The sequence below is a fragment of the Symsagittifera roscoffensis genome, chromosome 9, assembly GCF_963678635.1.
Source record: "Symsagittifera roscoffensis chromosome 9, txSymRosc1.1, whole genome shotgun sequence".
NCBI lineage: Eukaryota > Metazoa > Xenacoelomorpha > Acoela > Convolutidae > Symsagittifera > Symsagittifera roscoffensis.
This window is the reverse complement of record NC_087070.1, coordinates 31,189,772-31,208,421: the sequence shown is the minus strand read 5'-3', so window position 1 is coordinate 31,208,421 and position 18,650 is coordinate 31,189,772. Positions and strand designations below refer to the sequence as shown.

Genomic DNA, 18,650 nt, shown 5'->3' with positions numbered 1-18,650 from the left:
TAAAAAATTCTTAAATATATATTTTTTTCGACTAAACTGGTGTCTGCTCAAAGGTTGTCGGCTTTGTTTCCGCTTTATAAGTTTTTTATTCATTGCTAATTTTAAAATTCAATGGTCTTGCGTGGCTGTTTTCCTAGAATTGCTGTAAAATAAGAACAAAAATTATGACAATAAATAGAGTTTTTTTCTAAGACCCTTTAAGCCACCGATTTTCAGAAAAGGGGTATCAATGGGAAGACTGCCTACTTCCCTATGTGCTTGCATTATTCCTAGTCTCTTTTTATTCCTGTGCGGGCATTAAAACTTTGTTGGGGCAGTATTTGACCCATAATTTTTTTAAAAAAATTTGTTAGTTTTTTTTTTCAGAACTACCCTCTCAAATCTGAGATTTTTGTTGCAATGAATAGAACGGGGTTGAAAAGCTCCCTAGCATTAACGGCTACACTCATTTTTACGCAAGTTATCGCTGTCAGAAAAGTCTAGTTTTTGGTTTTTTTATCGTTTTTTTCATATTTAGGCTGTTTCAACGTAATATTTTTGCATGTTTAACAAAAGAATTCAGTGCCGACGATTCAGTGCAAAATAGTATAACTGTCAAACAAGTGGTCTCCAATCTTTCTTTCTCTTTATCTTTTTCTGGATTTTGTATCTTTTTTTTCTGTCTTTTTTATCCTTCTTTTTCGATCTTCTATCTTTTTTTTTGTCTTTTCTATCTTTCGTCTATCTTTCTTTTTTTATCATTTTTTTCTATCCTTCTTCTCGATCTTTTTTCTTTTTTTAATTTTTTTTCGATCCTTTTTCTATCTTTTTTTTCTATTTGTCGATCCTTCGTTTTGATCTTTTTCTATATGTTTTTTCGATACTTCTTTTTAAATAACTTTTTTATATCACTTTTTATATCACTTTTCTTATATCACTTTTTATATCACTTTTTTATATCATTTTTCTGATTTTATTTTTCTTATCACTTTTTATATCACTTTTTTGCATCACTTTTTTATATCACTTTTCTTATATCACTTTTCTTATATCACTTTTTTTATCACTTTTTCTATATCACTTATTTATAACAACCTTTATATTACTTTTTTATTATTCTATTATACTTTTAAATACGGGCTTCACTATCTCGCCATGTTTAAGCTTCTTCAACGAAATTTTTTTACATAATTAACGAAAGAATTTTTTCACGTTTAAGCTATATCGTATATTGCAATGGTTAAGATTTTTTTTTTTTCGATTTTCCAAATTGATTTCAGTGGTTATTCCACCCAGTTTAAAAAAAGCAGCCCAATGATGGGATGCTGTCAGAGTTCACAAAGTGGCTGCGATTTTGGCGTCCAATTAAGAATGCTCAAATTTTCTTAGTGTACGAGATACGACGATTTTTGATTTTGTTTTCAAAGATTTTCAGAAAACTCAATTTACAAAATAAAGTACAAAAATTGAAATTCCCAACCCGGTAGTTGGGTGCTGTCAGAGTGCTCTCAAAGATTGCGAACCTTGCCTCCAAATGAGACGATTCAAGTTCTTGTAGTTTTCGAGATATCACGTTTTTAGATTTTTGTAAAACAATTTTCAGAAAACTTGAATTAATTATTGTTTTCAAAATTTGAAATTCTATACCCGTTATTTGGGTGCTCTCAGAGTTCTCTCAAGGATTGCGAACCTTGCCTCCAAATGAGACGACTCAAATCCTTGTAGTTTTCAAGATATGACGTTTTTAGTGATTCAACAAAAAAATTTCAAAAAACTTGAAATAGTTTTTTTAGAAAGTTTGAAATGCCTTACCCTATAATTTGGTGCTTTCAGGGTACTCTCTGAAGTTGCGATTCTTGTCTTCAAATATGCCTGTTCAAGTCCTTGTAGTTTTCGAGAGATGACGTTTTTAGTGATTCTTCAAAAAATTTCTAATTCGCAACCCTGAAGTTGGGGGCTATCAGAGTATTCTAAAGAATTGCAAACCTTGCCTCCAATTGTGACTGCTCAATTTCTTGTAGTTTTCGCGTTATGACGTTTTTTGTGATTTTTTTAAAAAGTTTTCAAAAAATTTAAATTGATCTTTTTTTCAAATTTTGAAGTTCCTTACCCTGTAGTTGGGTGCTGTCAAGGTACTCTCTGGAGTTAAGAATGTTGCCTCCAAATATGACTATTCAAATCCTTGTAGTTTTCGAGATATGACGTTTTTTTTTGATTTTTTTCAAAAAAAGTTTTCAAAAAACTAAAATTAATTATTTTTTCAAAATTTGAAATTCCTTACCCTGTAGTTGGGTACTGTCAGAGTACTTTCTGGAGTTGCGAATCTTGCCTCAAAATATGACCATTCAAATCCTTGTAGTTTTCGAGATATGACTTTTTTTGATTTTTTTTCAAAAAAAAAGATTTCAAAAAACTAAAATTAATTATTTTATCAAAATTTGAAATTCATTACCCTAAAGTTGCGTGCTGTCAGGGTACTCACGGGAGTTGCGAATCATGCCTCCAAGTATGACTGTTCAAATCCTTGGTTTCGAGAAATGATGTTTTTTTTATGATTTTTCCAAAATTTCAGCTAACTAGGCTAGAAAAATTCAAAAGTTTTTAATATCCCAACCCTGTAATTGGGTGCTTCCAGGGTACTCCCAGGAGTTGTAAATCTTGCCTCCAAATATGGCTACTCAAATATTTGTATTTTTCAAGATTTGACGTTTTCGAGATGACGGAAAATAGGAAGTAAAATAATTATCAAGTATGAAATTACCAACCATGTAAATGGGTGCTGTCAGAATACACTAAAAGCCTGCAGATCTGGTTTCCATTATATGCGGTTTTTCATGAGTCGTCAAAAATTCGAAGCACCGGAGTTACACGCTAGTTTTTTCATTAAAACAATTTTTAAACATTTTGCGCAAGATTTTGGAGATTATAGCCTTCTTAAACTTTGCTGGGCTACCTATGTAAGATGCTCACTGTGTCAGTGATTGACCCAGTGTGTTTTGTCAGTAATTGACCCAGTAGTTTTTGAGTAATTTTTGATTTCTAAAAAAGGTACGAATGATTCGTTTTTGTGGTAAAATTTTGGGCCCGACTTTCGTAAAACAAATAGCATCATATTAATTCTGCTTAGATTTTAACGAATTATGTCTTCATCATTTTGCACCTAACGTCAAACCAATTTGAGAAAAATGCCTTTTAAATTTCAAATTTTATGCTTTTCATTAGGATAATTTAAATCAGCACTGTAGATATATCGCTAGTGAACCTTCTATTAGACATATATGATATTTCAGTAAATTTCAATAAATGTTTGCATGAGAAAGCTAGTTTTTCGGACAAATATTGTAATAAAATTGCCTGTAAAAATCAAATTTGCATACAAAATTTGATCCGACTCGGAAGATGCCTCTTCCAATAAATTTAAAATCATTCTACAATAAATGTAGAATGATTATTTAGGCTGATGTTTTGCTTTTGCAGAGTAGGATGGGCGATGAGAGAGAAGAGGTTGTTGATTCAACATGCAACGATGAACAGCGCACAAAGGAGTCTCTCTTGTTAGAAGTCGAACTTCTCAAAATGAAACTGACACTACTGACTGCCACCACGTGCTCAAAGGTATGAAAATTACGAAAGGCCATTTAAATTACGATGTTACTGATATGGTATAGTAGATACCAAAAATGAAAAATTGCGTTTTGTTTGAAAAAGACTTTAAAAGGACCGAATTGCGACTGAGCTCGGCCGAATCGGCTTAAAATGATGTATTACTTGTCGAAGTGTGATTAAATTACCTGAAAGACTGCAAAATTTCTGCACGGCTTCTGTCATGGCTTGTATGAAATGTTGCAAAAGTTCTTCACTTGTATCATAACCCGCTACTAGCAACGGTTATTTCTGATAGAGTCTGTCTTTCCACAATATCCAATTCCTGTCGTCGTTAAGTTCGATTTCGTTGTCCAGTGTTGGTAGAGTGAATGATAATGGGAAAGATATAAGCAGCAGGCTTGGTAAGGAGAATCAAAAAATGAAGCGAAAAGTGTTAAAGGAATTTTACCTTAGCTGGGACAGTAACAAGAAAGCAGAACCAGTCGATTAAGTTGAAAACCAAAATGAAAGATTTTCCCCTCAAACTTTTGAGTAGGTTGTTGCGCATTAAAGTTGCTCATTGAAAGTTCGAATACAAGGTTTCCTCGTTTCTCTAGCTTTGTTGTAGTAACGCTCACTTTTGCTGGTTTTTTTTGTGGAGTTTGTTTTGAAAGATTTAGTTCTTGAAATGAAAATACTCCAATTAAATCAAGATTTGAAACAAGGGTAGCCGGTTACTATGCAAGTAGCACAGAATGTTCCGAACATAGTCTTAAAAATACAACAAAAAAGTTTCTCAAATTAGTATTGTTATTTTAAGCGTAGTGTGATAAAAGGAGGTGAACGTGAAACTAGAGAGTAGGCAAATTCGATTCATTGCAAAATAATGAAATTGAAAAATAAAACACTTAGCAAATTATCAAAAAAAATTCATTTTTTTGCAGTTCTTTGAATTTTCTTATTCAAAAAGCCGCTAAATACTCAAAAAAACTAACGCTACTCGATTAAAACTAAAAACAAGTTTTCACGGTTTAAATTACATTATTTTAAGCTTTTCAGCCATTAAAATTGGCTACTGTATGCCTGTTGGCTCGCTCGCCTTATTCCCCCGAAATAAGACAAAAAAGTAAAAATTTCTAACCATTTTTCCCGACTCTTTTTTTATTTTTAAATTTAGAATTAAGACTAAGAGGGCTTTTACAAGATATATCACTGAAATCTCTCCGATGATTACTTGGTAGCTGATTTTTCGTGAAAAACCAAAAAAGAGAAAAAAAACTAAAACGTATCCGAATACTAATTTCTCCCCATTTTTCAAATGTTCGGAACAATAAGTTGGTAGTTAGTCAACTATTTTTTGTCTTTCTGGCTTGCCTTCTCGCTTAGGTAATACCTCTTTTCTCGGAAGACAGATCAGATCTGTTTTAATTCAAAGGCAATGCACTGAGTTTTTGGAGAATTGTTGTTTTTTTTGCAACCAATACAATACATTCAGAGGCAATCAATTTTTTGAGAATATGCAGATTATTTTGATCATTTCGCGCTGCAGATCTGCTCACTGTAATTATTAAGGAAATGCTCTCAATAATGTTTTTTTTAGACTCTGTAGCCTTGAGAAAATTTGATGGTCTTGAAATTTCGATATGGATATTCTTGCGCAGTTTTGAGTTTTTTAAACAGCAGAGGGAATAACTATTTTAAGTTCGAGTGTATATCTTCATTTTTTGAAATTCATAAATCAATATCAATACTTTTCTTGCAAGATAAGGTGTAGTACTAATGCAGTGATCGATTACAGTTTTTTTGGGTTGAAAGATGTTCATAAATTTTGTGATAGTTTCAATCTGTTTCAGAAAAAAAAAGATTTCAATATAAGATAGAAATTTGCTGAAAAACGCTTCCATCTCTGTCGCCATATGTTAACCCTTCTTTTCTTGGCGCGTGTTTGTTAATGTTGGAGCGATCCTTTCAGGCTAATCCTCAAAAACACTGGACTTTAAGCTGTTCGTTCAATATTTTCTGTTGCAGCTGAAAAGAAATACTTGGTTTATAGTTGTACATACAGCTAAAATAGTTGGTGTATTTTATATCGGTAAGAAATAGTTGCAGTTTCTGATATCTAATTTAAGCCAGATAATTGGGTCTTTTTTCTAATTATCTATAAGGATCCTGACAGGCCAGCAAATTTAGACCAGCGAAAATCATTGCATTTAAGTTTTGGTAAATCGAATGTCAGAAAAGAAGATGAGAAACATTTTTTTTTCAAAGCGTGTTTTTTATTTTCATCCCATTTGAATTATCCCTATTGCCGTTTTGTCGCTGTTGTTTTCAATGTGCAGCTTCGCCTGTGTAAAATTCAACTGTAAATCATCCAATTTCTGAGTACAGTTCAGTTGCTGTTTTAGCGAGAGTTAAGCTATAGCCACCTGATTAAAGCCCATTTTTTGTTACCTGGTGTTGCTAGTCAAGCTTCTATGAAAGAACGCGAAAATTAGGCTCGGTGTAAGTAGTAGTATGGGATTTTTTAAGAAGCCGGAAATTCAAAAAAAAGTGCCTGGTTCCACGGGTAGTGAATTTGAACCAGGCATCAGAGATAGTGAAATCGCCCTAGCTCCGACCACTAGGCACAGCGGAGAGTGGCTTGAGATTTGAGTCCGGAGGGGACGTGCTTTTTTGCTTACTGGAAATTATCTGCTGTTCGAAAATCCAATCGAATATAGTGGTCTGCTTATTTTCGTCAGCTTAGTTCTTGCTGCATGTACGATGTTTTCAGATTTAGCAATTTTTACCATTTGAAGAGTGCTATTTCTATTATTTTTTTTTGGTTCATGTAATTGAGATCAAAGAGTTTACATAATTTGATTTCTGTTTTGCGCTTTTATATTTTCACCGGCTTATATTCTAGTGGCTTAGTTGCGTCATATTGCATTGTTTGAAGGGCATTATTTTTGTAAGCAAGTATCATGGTGTTTCAAGTGTTGTTTATTGTAGTTTCGGGGGGGGGGGGGGGCTTCAAGTTTAATTTAAAAAAAAATTTAAAATCATTTTTTTCCGGCTCAACAGCTGTCTGCTCGACGATTGTCGGCTTTGTTTCCGCTTAAAAAGTTTTTTTTCCGTTGCAAATTAAGTTTACAGTTGTTTTGCTTAGACTTTTTGCCTTGAACTCCTGTTTCATAAAACATGAATCATAAAAATGTATGGGATTGTGTTTTCTTATTTTTTTTTTGAGACCCTTTGGAAAAATTTTTTCACTTTTTGCAAAAAGTATAGTTTTCTTTAAAAACTATTCAACCGATTTTCAAAAAAGGTTTATTAATGGAAAGACCGCCTACTCCCCTTTCTTGCATACTCCTCCAGTCTCGTCGTGCGTAACCCCTCATTTTACATCATTTGCAAAACAAAGGCCGTGGGTTCTAATCCCGCCTCGGTCATGGTTGGAGGGGTCCCAGTGCCATCCGCCTCCTCAATATTTGACTCATATTTTCGATATTTTTTTCGTTATCTCAAAAAATACTCTCCCAAATCTGTGATTTTGTGTTTACTGAATAAAACGGGCTTGAGTATTTCCCCTGCATAAGCTACTACGCCCAATTTTTGTGACTCAAAAAGTTTTGGCACTGGGACCAGTCAAATTTTTGATTTCTTTTTGTAACTTTTTTTCGTTAACCCACCGGTCCAGCTCCCACCTTTCAACCTTAGACCTTTTATTCCGTGGGAGAGAGGGAGATGTCATCCGTTTTACCGTAGCCTGTCGCACCTTGAGGAGGCGGATGGCACTGAGACCCCTCCAACCATGACCGAGGCGGGATTAGAACCCACGGCCTTTGTTTTATAGGCCCCCGCGTCTTATCCACTCGGCCACGGCTGCTGCTCTTTTGAAAATTTTCGACTTCTCTCGAGAACAAGGCTCCCAAATCTGAGTCTTTGGGTTCAATCAAAAATATAGGTTGCGTGAATCTTTTCTGCATCAGTGGCTACTTCCAATCTTAATTACAAAAAAAGCTGTGATTATCGGAAATAACAAATTTTTGATTTGCAGACAGTTTTTGGAGTTTTCTCGATAACTTTTCTGCCAAATCTGATGTCATAAGTTTACTCGAAACAGGAAATTGTTGAAAGCCTATCATTTAAATTGACTACGCCCAATTTCTGTTAGAAAAAAGTTTTGGTCTACAAGCAAGTCAAAATTTTGAAACTCCGACCCTTTTTGGGAACTTTTTGACTTTACTCGAAAACAACCGTACTAATTTTCAGGTTAGCGTGCAATCGAGTAGTTCGATTTTGGGAATGTTTTCTGCTTTACCCGCCACGACCTTATTTTTGCAGAAAAAAACTATAGCTTTCGGAACGTTTTTGAATTTACGACCAAGTTTTAGAAACTTTTTTGTAAACAATTCAATCGAAAGAACCGGTTGCCAGAATTTTTCTTACATAAGCAGCGACTCTTTATGTTTTTGTAATAGAAATGTTGTGTCTTTGAGAAAACTCCAATATCTCAAAAATTTGCACTCTTCTCACCTATTTTAGTAGAAAAACAACTGAGGTTTTCGGCAAAGTTCAGTTTTTGAAATAACGCATTTCGTCCCGCATCAGTATAGCAAATTCTGAGAAATCATACATTTACTTCCAGTTTTAGCTGGGCCTCTAGTTTTTTTATCGAGACATACAAAAGTTTTGGTTTCATTAATTTTAGTTTCAACGTTTTTCGTTTTTTTTCGATTAAAGTTTCGTTTCATATTTGTGTTGTATCGCAAATGGGTATTTTTTACAATATAGGTCTTTTTTACTGTCTTTTTTACAATGTATATTTTTGATCAATCAATCAATCAATCAATTTTTTTTATGGTGCTATGCTTAATATACTCCAGCTGTGAGGGAAAGTGCGCGCTGAAAAATACACGTCAAAATTAAAAACAGTCTAAAAAGACGATATTAATTGTAAGCATGAACTGGCTTAACTCTGTTTGTTTTAGTGTCAGCAGAACTGCGACGGGAGTGATGATAAGGCGGAGTTAGATGTGAGACAAATGGTGGCAGAGGTGTCATCCTCGCCCCTGGATTTCAACTATGTACAGTCCCTGGACATGTACTACCACTACAAGACTGGATACTACTTCCACGATGTCAGTTCTATTTCTAATTTTAAAGTCGAAATATTTCCATGATTTCTTGAAAAGTTTTCGTCAATTAATTTTTCGACTTCTGCACTTTCGGCTTAAGAGTGTGAACCTTTTTTTTGAAGAAAGATACGATTAATTTCAAGTTTATAATTATAATTCATCCATCATGTTAAGCGCAACTGCTAGCGCAACATTGTTTTACTAAAAAATTGTAGCGATTTTTTTTTTCGTTCATCAAAGTTGCTTAATTAAAAGTTTTGTTTTGCTTTCACTATTGATTTCAGTAAATCACTATTATTTAAATGATCAAAGCACCAGCGGATTTCGGGGGGTGGGGGTATATAACAGTATTTAGACAACCGCGTATTTAGACTCCGTATAAACCAATCAGAATCGAGACAAGGAAGAAATGATTTTCATTTCTTCCTTGTCTCGATTCTGATTGGTTAATACAGTGTCTGAATACGCGGTTGTCTAAATACAGACCGCACTCCTAGGGAATTAGGGTCGAGGAGGGGAGCTCCGGGTCAAAATGTGGTTTTTTTTAAGTTGTTTGTGGCATAGGATTCATGTCTTTTCTTCGACCCAATTGCAAAACAATATCTTATGTTCAATCCGAGGACTTCGCAATATCAGCCGAGCAAGGTAAATGATAAGAATGAAGAGTCCAAAGAAGCTGTTGACAGCGTGATGACCGATATTTTAACACGTGAAATGACTGCTAATGATCATGAGCCAAAACACGAAGACGAAAAGGCGGAAGTGGTAAAAACTTCTCCTTCTAAATACGTCTACGACACAAATTCAGGATATTTCTTCAACCCGGTAAGCTTTTTTGGTCTATTATATATAAAACAAACTTGTGGCTTATTGTTCCGACTTTTGAAACAAGTCGCGTAATTCTTAGGCTCATGTGTTTTATCCAGACAAATTTCGAAGTTTTGAGTAGCTATTTTTGAAATATTTATACAGACTGAGAAATACTGATGTTAAAATTGGGATAATTAACGCTCGATATATTTCGTCTTATTAAAGAGTGAGTGAGTGGCAAATCAAATCATTCAAAGTTGAACTAAGGCACGAAATTTGCTCCTGTTAAGAATCGATTAACGTAATTCAGACTCATATAAAGGTCGCGATGATGTTTTTTCAGTAGAAGTCAAGTTTTTTCATGCTCAAATTTGTTTTTTTTTCGCGGTTTGACTTTTGATTTTTTAATTTCAGTTTATGTGACACCCCTAAAGTGGTGTCATTAATAGTCATTGTTTCTTTTCCAATTTTCTGTTTGCTATGTTTCGCTTAGGTTGTTGGGAAAAAGTATCAATTTTTTATCGAATGATTTGAATGAATTCAGCCCGCGAAATTTTCATTTTTTTCTTCAGTTTAGTGTGCTTCAGTTTTTGTTTAATATTTGTAAGCCAGGTTTGTATTAATAGTCAACTCCTTGTTTGATTTTGTTTGCAGCATTTCATGACACTTGTGAAGCAAAGTGTTTTAGTATGAACTTTCTTTTTTTCCAACCGAAGTCGCAAATATTGTTGCGACTTAAAATAACAATTTTTGCTGCATCGAATTGGAAATACAAAATGAAACACAATTAGTTGCACCTTTACAGCTTATTGATAACATGTGCTTTGACATTCGAATAGTTATAAGTTTACACAGTTAATGCATTTTTAATTCATCAAGTGAACCGAAGAAAGCTATTTGTTTCAAATAACATAACAATAGTAAAGTTTGATTTCAGAAACTTTCTAACTCAATATATCTCAAATTTTTCGAATTGCTTGTTCTTAGGCTTGTTTTTACTTTTCCTTGTGTCTCTTGATAGAGCTGCTTTTTGGTCGTGTTCTCGGAAGTGTTTGTGAAGCGCAAGTTCGCCTCTGTGTAACAACTGTGAAAGTTTTCATCGCCTGTGTTGAAAAAAGAGATTGCTGTTTTGAGAATTTTAGTTTACTGACAGGTTATACTGCGTGTGAAAAAAAACCTTTGTCTTCCAGAATGATGTAAGCTGCCCTGAAAGTTATTAAAACATTTTTCACGTTTCCGAATTTAGAGAAGGGAAGGGAATTAAACAAGAAGGGAAGGGAAAACAAGAAGGGAAGGGAAATTGTTTGAATTCTCAATTAAACAAGAAGGGAATAGAATTCTCAGGTAAACAGTCGGAGCTTAGTAAGATGTTACAAGGCTGCTTTAATTTGTTTTCAACCTAAGTGCTTTTTGGTGACATTTTTAAAGTAGGCGGCTGAATTGGCAATTCAATAGCATTTAATTTCAAATTTAGTTATACAGTGGTTGGTTCAGAGAAAGCTATTTATTTCATACAACAGTACAATTGTGCAGGGCAGCAACTGAAGAACATGAATGTTCGAGTACAGGTGCAATTGCCCTGGAGGACTTGTTTTTAAACTCATTACTTTTTTCTTTTGACCCCAGTTAAGCTACTTTTTGGCGTTTTTTCGCTTGTCTTTGCAAAGTGCAGCTTCGGTTTTGTGTTGATTCATCAAATGAAGGGAAGAAAGCTACTTGTTTCTCACAACTGTAGAATAAAAAAAACTCCTTTTCGGAAAATTTCGAGCTCAGTTTACTTCGTTAAAATTTGATAGGCACAAATTATACTCAATTTTGCATGATATTTTCCAATTTATTACATGCAAAGGTGGGTTGTTGCCTTCAGTTTATTGCAGTCCAATTTACTACATGCTAAAATGGTGTTTTTGTGTATTTTGCAGCTTTCTATAAGCGTCAGTGACAAAATTGAGTAATAATGTCAACTAGAAAACTTCAATGTTCGAGGAATGAATTTCAATTTCCGTTGAGGGCAGGCATTTATTTTTCAAAACTGATTAGCTTTTAGTTTTCTTTTCTCTCTTTTTTCACCCGTTTAAAACTACTTCTTAAAGTTTCTTACCCTTTTTGCGAAGTGCAGCATCGCCTCTGCGTTAACAGCATAAAATATGTTTTTAAATATATTGTGTAGTGCACAAGTCCTTATATTATATTTGTCGATATGAGTTTATTCCAGGTTTCGGGGATGTTTTTCGAGCCCATATCTCGCCGCTACTTCAAATACGACCCAGATTCAAACAGTCATTACGAAGTGCTGGAAACAGGCGAACGGGTTGAATCTCAAAACGGATCTCATCATACAAGTGGTAATTTTATAGCAATGATCTTCGAGACCTATTATTTGAAAATTGAGGTTTCTGTGTCTTCATTTCGAGAATTGGAGTTAGAAGCGAATTTTTGTTATTACGTGCTGATCTCATCACAAATGTCTAGGAGTTGTTTAATGATAGTGTCGCCTGAATACAACTTAAATCCTTTCCCTCTCATTACACTAGCAAGAGCAAGTGTCTGGTAATCGGGGACTAAAGTGTTTTCCCGTAAACTACTTTTCTTAAAAATTCGTAAGAAATTGATGCTGCTTTTCTTATCGAACCTAAGCACCCCCAAGGCCACCACATCCTGCTTGGGCTGGAGGACGCTATGTTCTAGGGTTGAGTTGACTCCCTGACCGACCTTGTTTTTTTTTCAGTGTCTGAAATTGAATTTTTTTTCCGGGAAAATATGATTAGTCGGCCTAAATTTTTTGTCTGCTTTTGTTTTTTGGCTTAGTTGCCACACCGCAATATCTTTTTTTTTGCGCAGGTAGTTTTTTTGTAGTCTCAAGTGTCGTTGATTAGCTCCTGTAGTTTGTAAATTTACTAACCCTTACTGGACTGGTGTGCTTTTCGTTCTTTTTTTTTCGATTAGAAAGTTTATTCGGCCTAAAAGATTTCGGTTTAAGTTTTGTCTGTTTAATTAATTTATTTAGCATCGCTTTAAGGGAAAAAGAATCTTTATTGTTTAAATCAGGTCGGTTGTAGTATAAAAGTTGTCGGTTTAGTGAACGCTCGGAAATTACTAAAAGCTCGTTTCATGCTAGTGATTGTGTTTCTCAAATGTTTTTCTGAAACTGTTGATTTTTCAAGTTTTTTTGACTTTTTTTTCCATCTCAATTTCAATTTGGTAGCTTCCAATGCTACGCTTTTGTCATTTGTAAAATGTGTAGCTTTATTTATCCCAATGTGTTGCGGAAAAAGAGTTTTTAAAACGTAGTATACAATCCACCTATAAGAAGGCTAACAATTTAATTGGGGAACATAAAGTTTGTCTCTTTTCAACAGATATATGGTAGAGTCGAACTGTTTTTGATGAAGTTAATGTACTTTAGAATTTACGTTGGAAACCAGCAGCATCAGACTTGTTGTGTTGGACTCACAAAGTCTCAATCTGGGAACTCTTTTCTTTGCATCTCCAACTTCAAACGAAAGTGATATTTTAATAGGAAAAAACAAGCGATGCAACATTTACTTGCCCTCATATTGCGTAGATAGCGTCGAGCAATTCCATTGCAAATTGCGACCGGATAAGGATGATAATGTGTGGACCATAAGAACCGTGAATGAAAAGTGTCGAGCTGTTCTGAACGGGAAAAAATTGGAGCCATTTTGGACCAAATTAACCCATGGGGTCAACTTGGAATTGGGCTCTTTGAAACTAGCTGTGCATATACATTGCGGGTACAATGTAACTTGTGATGGATGTGAACCAGCTTTGGTAGAAGCTTTCTTTGCGAAAAAGAAAAGACTCGAAACCACAAATTCGGAAACTAATGGTGCTGTGAATATGAACGGAGAGAGTGTAGGAATCGAAACACAGCGCAGACGGACAACCCATTTGATTAAAGAATCGCTAGGGTTGAATGTGAGTTTTCGGATCTTATGATTTTGTGATTATCAAATATGCGAATGCATGTCTAGTAGTTGCAAGCACGATACCTAGAGATTTCAATATCATTCTAAAATTGTTTTTAAGAAGTCAACTTTTGATCATCTCAATATCAATATCGAGTAGCAAAAGTTTTTTGAAAGTTTGGCCAGAAACTTTTAGAAACAAAAGTTTTCGGCTAGGCAAGGCTTAGCATGATTTATTTATCTTCTGTTTTGTGCCATTGTTCTAATTCTAGACTGGGAGGCGGAAACTTCCAGTGGGCTACGAAGACAGAGCCGAGACTCGTCGTCAGGTAGTCGGCTCCGAACCCAGCATCGGCTACAGCAAAGAAACAAAAAACTACTCAATGACTCTAGACGAGATCTGTGCCCAGCATCCATCCAGCACAGACAAGCCACTGGATAGTAACAATGTTGGTTTTAAACTCCTGAAAAGTATGGGTTACAAGGAGGGAAAAGGGCTGGGAAAAGAGGGAAAAGGCATCAGTGAACCAATTAAAGTGCAATTGAGGGAACCCAGAGCTGGTTTATCATCTGCGTCTGTTAAATTTTCTCTCGATGACCAAGAAAAGGCAAGCAAGTATCACAAACAGTGGGGAAAGGCCCTCAAACGCTTTGCAGAGCTCGAGAAAAATTGAAAAAGGTGCTATTTTTAATCTCGGAAGTTCAGTTTATTGTCAGCTGATAAATTAAATTTTAAATCAATATCTGGTTTTGGCCCAATCTATCAGAAGCAGGGGCGGATTTCGTGGGAGGTCCCCCTTTCTCCCTCGGGCCAGGGATTCGCCCCCCCTCAGCAACCAAAGGTTTCCCGTTTGGTATTATTTTCTGACTTCCATGTTTGGCCGACCAACTCTAAAATTTTTCTAAAGGCGAGCGCGCGACCAAAAAAATGCAATTTTTTGGGTCAAAATTGGGTCTTTATAGTATTCTGGGAGCGCTCAGAAAGACAATTTATTCGAGTTAAAGAAAAAAATATAACAAAAAATCCACCCCTTCTCCTCGAGAAAATACTAGATCCACCCCTGACCCGAAAGATAGCCGGCTCCGACTAAAGTATTCTAAGTGTAACTAAAACTAAATTATAGTTCATTAATTTTTTCATAATTTTTTTCCAAATACTCCGTAATTGTTCCGACAATTGAAAATGGATAGCAACTTTGAATTTGGGTTTTTTTAGTTTTTTTCCTCTTGCTATCCACGCAAAATCAACTACTACAAATACTCATGGGACTTTTAAGCAAGTGAAACTCGTTTTTGGAGTTTTTATCTCCATTTTGAAAAAAAAAACTTCATTATTTTTTTTTTATTTTTTGTCATTTTTCTACAAAAATTTTTGGCCAATTTGACTACTTAACTATGATTGTCGAATATGCCTAAATTATTAATTTAGCTCAGTTTCTTTTATCACAGCAAGCAGAAAAATTGCACTAATTTGGAAAAAAAACTTTTTAAACCGAATTTTTTTTTATAGACTGGTCGGAATATTCTGTGCTAATTGCACACTAACCGGCTATCGTTGCTTTTAAGTGTAAACAACTTTAGAAGTGCATTCATACACATTTGCACAAGTTTTATTCGAATGTTGAAACTATTAAAAACAAGTCAGTTCTGTTTCCTTGCGTTCATTACTCTTTTCCAATTGCTATTTGGCAATGTTCTCCTTTTTCCTTTTTAGGTAGTGGGAGCGCATTTAACTCTTTAATTAGTTTTCAAGAGTTAGTTAAAATGATGTGAAAAAAATATATACTTTTTCTTTTTCCGATCCACTTGCCTCCGTGTAATTAAGGCTGAAAAACGGATAAATTCTACTTTTTTCCGACACTGATAGAAAGTTTCGATCTAAGCAGTTATATTTATGCAAGTACCTACAAAACTGTGTTAAAACAATTTTCCAAATAAGCAAAAAGTGGTCGATTTTTGATTCAACTATTTTCTGCCTTCTTTATGCGCGGGAAAAATTTTGGCTTCAGCCAGTTGACGTTGAAAAATATCTTGTTTCAACGAAAGAATAGAAACATATGTTGAGACAATAATTATTCTTCTAATTTTTCTCACAGATAGTAATGTTACTCATTCTAGTAGTTATGGTAACATTTCTATCTGCGTGAAAAGTTAGAAGAATAGTTATTCGATAAACAAGCAATGGTTGATTCCTTTTTAATTTGCGATACAGATACTTAATGATTAAATTTATCAATCAATTTGGGCAAAATTGGTTATGCAACCTGAGCATTTTTTTCACAACAGTTTTTTCGCCCATTTTTTTTCTGTGTTGCCGCTCTTGCTGTTTTAAGAGTTTTGCTGAACAAAATGTTTAAAGCATCGACTGCAATAGAGCAAAATAACAAATTGTTGGTTTTGAGGTATTTTTAAAATACTAGTAAAAAATTTTCGGTTTCGTCTTTCACGATTTTACTTTCCCTAAAAGTTTTTCTTTGAAAATTCACGTCCCTTAAGTGAGGACGCTTGATAAAAATAGAATAATCATCCCTGAAAATCTGGTGCTCTTGTTTTTGTATCTCTAATATGCGGGATCTATGCAAAGATCGATGCATGACTCTGGCAAATCTGATACTCGTGTATCTTCTTTTATTGTAAATTCGAAGGGGTGTTTGATTCATTAACAGTCAGATATTTCAAGCTTCATGTTTAGTTTAACATTGATAATAGGCGATGAATGGCGAAAATGAAATTCAGATTAAAGCATGCCAACCAAACTTTGGAAAGAAAGTGAAAATCTCAAAGAAAGAAAACATTTCCTGGGAATTATTATGAATATTAGAATCAATTTCTCATATTTTTGTAAGATCAATTTAGCTTAGATGTTATACTAAATCAACTAATGAGACTCCGAGAGGTAGACAAGGGGACCGTCAGGTCCTCTAACCTCTACCTTATTGAATGATTAAAATTTTATAGAAATCATAATAAAAACTATATATTTTTTTATTTTTACGAAATTGATTTCACACAAATTTCCAAATTGTAAAAAAAGAGTGTTTAGTTGCAGAAAAATAAATGATTTACATTGACAAATTTTTGCAATGGAAGAACATGCTGCCGATCAGGTATCAAAATAATGCAGGTAAAAATCACAATATTCTAATTTTTTCTTTTCCTCTGTTCGCTCATTTTTGTTCCTTGAATGCTCTTTCTTATTTCTTGTAAAACATCTTTTGCTAAAATGGTGCACGCTTGTCTTCCTTTTAAAGACTTAGTTGAAAAGGGGATAGACTTTTTTGTTTTTTGAAAAATTCTTTCATGTGTTTTTGTGAAAAATCGAAAAATGGCCATATATCCTAAACTACACCACAAATTTTTTTTTCAATTAAGAACGCGTTGAATCCGGCCATTTAAATGAGATTCAAACCACTCTACACAATTTCCTCGGATACCATTGGCTTCCAGTTTAATCAGAAGTAATTTATGACCAAGGGTATCAAAAGCTTTCTTAAGATCCTGAAAAAGTATATATTTCATATCGAGAGTCATTTACGCTTAATTGCCTAGTTAATTCAGCTACAGCATCTATCGCGCGAAGTTTTTTTCACCAGCCAAACTGTTGATTGTATAGCAATAAGGAATTTTCACGGAAACAATAAACTCTATAATACATTATTCGTTCGTAATTTTTGCTCCAGAAAATTAAAAAAAGAAATTGACCTGTAATTGTTTTCATCTTGACTAGACTTTTCTCTGTGAATGGTAATGGTTTTTGCTTTTGAAAGTTCGGTTAGAAATTTTTTCTTTGAAAATTAGATATTAATAAGATAGGCTAAGATAAGTGCAACTAAATTTTTTGAAGATTTAACTATTTTATTACTGATGTCGTCAACCCCCGATGTTGATTTGTCATCAAGCTGCGAGTTAAAAAAATATCAGCTTTGATTACCCTATACAGAAACATGGAATGATTTACTTTGGGTAAGCTCGGCGGAGAAAGGGTAGGTAAACCTTGTTTTAGTTTTTCTCCAATGTTCAGAAAGAAATCATGGAATTTATCACCAATATTGGAGGCACTTAGCACAGTGGTAAGGCGTTCACTTTGAATTCGTCAGATTGTGTATTCGATCCCATGCCATGGCAATGATAGTGTGTGAGGACAAGCTCTCACTTGACCTCCAGCTTCAGGTCTACCACAACCTGACCAAATTTGGCTGCAATAGTGGTACCACGTAAAAGTTCTAGACGCAAAAAAAACGGCCTTGAGCCGCAAAAAACAGCTTCGCTCAGCAAAATAACACTGTCTGGAATGTGGGGAGATAATACAAATGGACTATCCTCGACAGGACTGTTAAGGCCTACTGATAGCTCCTCTGTGATATTAATTAATATCTTTATTTGAGGGTTTTTCTTTGACTTGCATTCATGAGTCTAAAACTGGTACTTGCATTCGTGATGGATTTTTACCATTTATATTATTAAGTAATTTATTTATTTGACTTGAGTCTCCAATACAGTTTTTAATTTTATTCCTTACATAAGTTTTCTTCGTTTTTTTTTATCGCGAGCTCGAATTTTTCCCTTGAGTTTTTGAAACTAATCAATAACATGTTATTGTTGGGCTTTGTTTCATTTTCTATGGGTACATTTTGCTTGCTTCTGTGATTTTTCAATCCATTATTTAACCAGGGCAGCTGATTATTATTTTGGGATGAAGATTCTTTTAGGAGGAGCCAACTTGTTAGAACTTGTATATGAAGAGTCTTTTTTGATATTCTTTATTGGCCATTCTATTATCATTGAATAATGATCTGAGAGTGTTTCGTGTTTCAAAACTACTGCACTGGGACTACTTATATGCTGGTATAGGAAATGATTGACACATTTTGATGATGTTAATGTTTCACGTTTTGGCTCTGATCCAAAACATTCGAAACCATTAGACATTATAGCGTTAAGATAATTCTTTTTGAGTTGGTTGTCTTGAGGTGTATTTTTATTTAAATCTCCGCGTACAGTAAATGGTTCAGTGGATGCAGTATTTAAGTCAAGAAACTCATCGAGTTGCGCCGTGAAAAGAAACTTATTTGTTCTAGGTGATATATTACCGCAATTTTAAGCTTAAAATTGCCTTTTTCGACCTCCATGAAAAGTGCCTCTTCAAATGAGATAGCGCGCTGCTTTAGCATATTGCAGTTTTCATGTAATTGGATCATCACTCCTCCTTCTCCTGATGCCCTTTCGA

General features: G+C 34.5%; 1 protein-coding gene across 1 annotated transcript; it reads left to right on the top strand.

Moving 5' to 3' along the window:
• The first annotated feature begins 3,460 nt into the window (after positions 1-3,460).
• Positions 3,461-14,164, top strand: LOC134854127 (angiogenic factor with G patch and FHA domains 1-like). Its single transcript, XM_063870246.1, has 6 exons — positions 3,461-3,594; positions 8,538-8,687; positions 9,249-9,509; positions 11,710-11,839; positions 12,901-13,433; positions 13,696-14,164. Exons 1-6 carry the CDS (start codon positions 3,463-3,465, stop codon positions 14,095-14,097), a joined length of 1,608 nt encoding a protein of 535 aa, XP_063726316.1. The 5' UTR covers positions 3,461-3,462; the 3' UTR covers positions 14,098-14,164.
• The last annotated feature ends 4,486 nt before the right edge of the window (positions 14,165-18,650 follow it).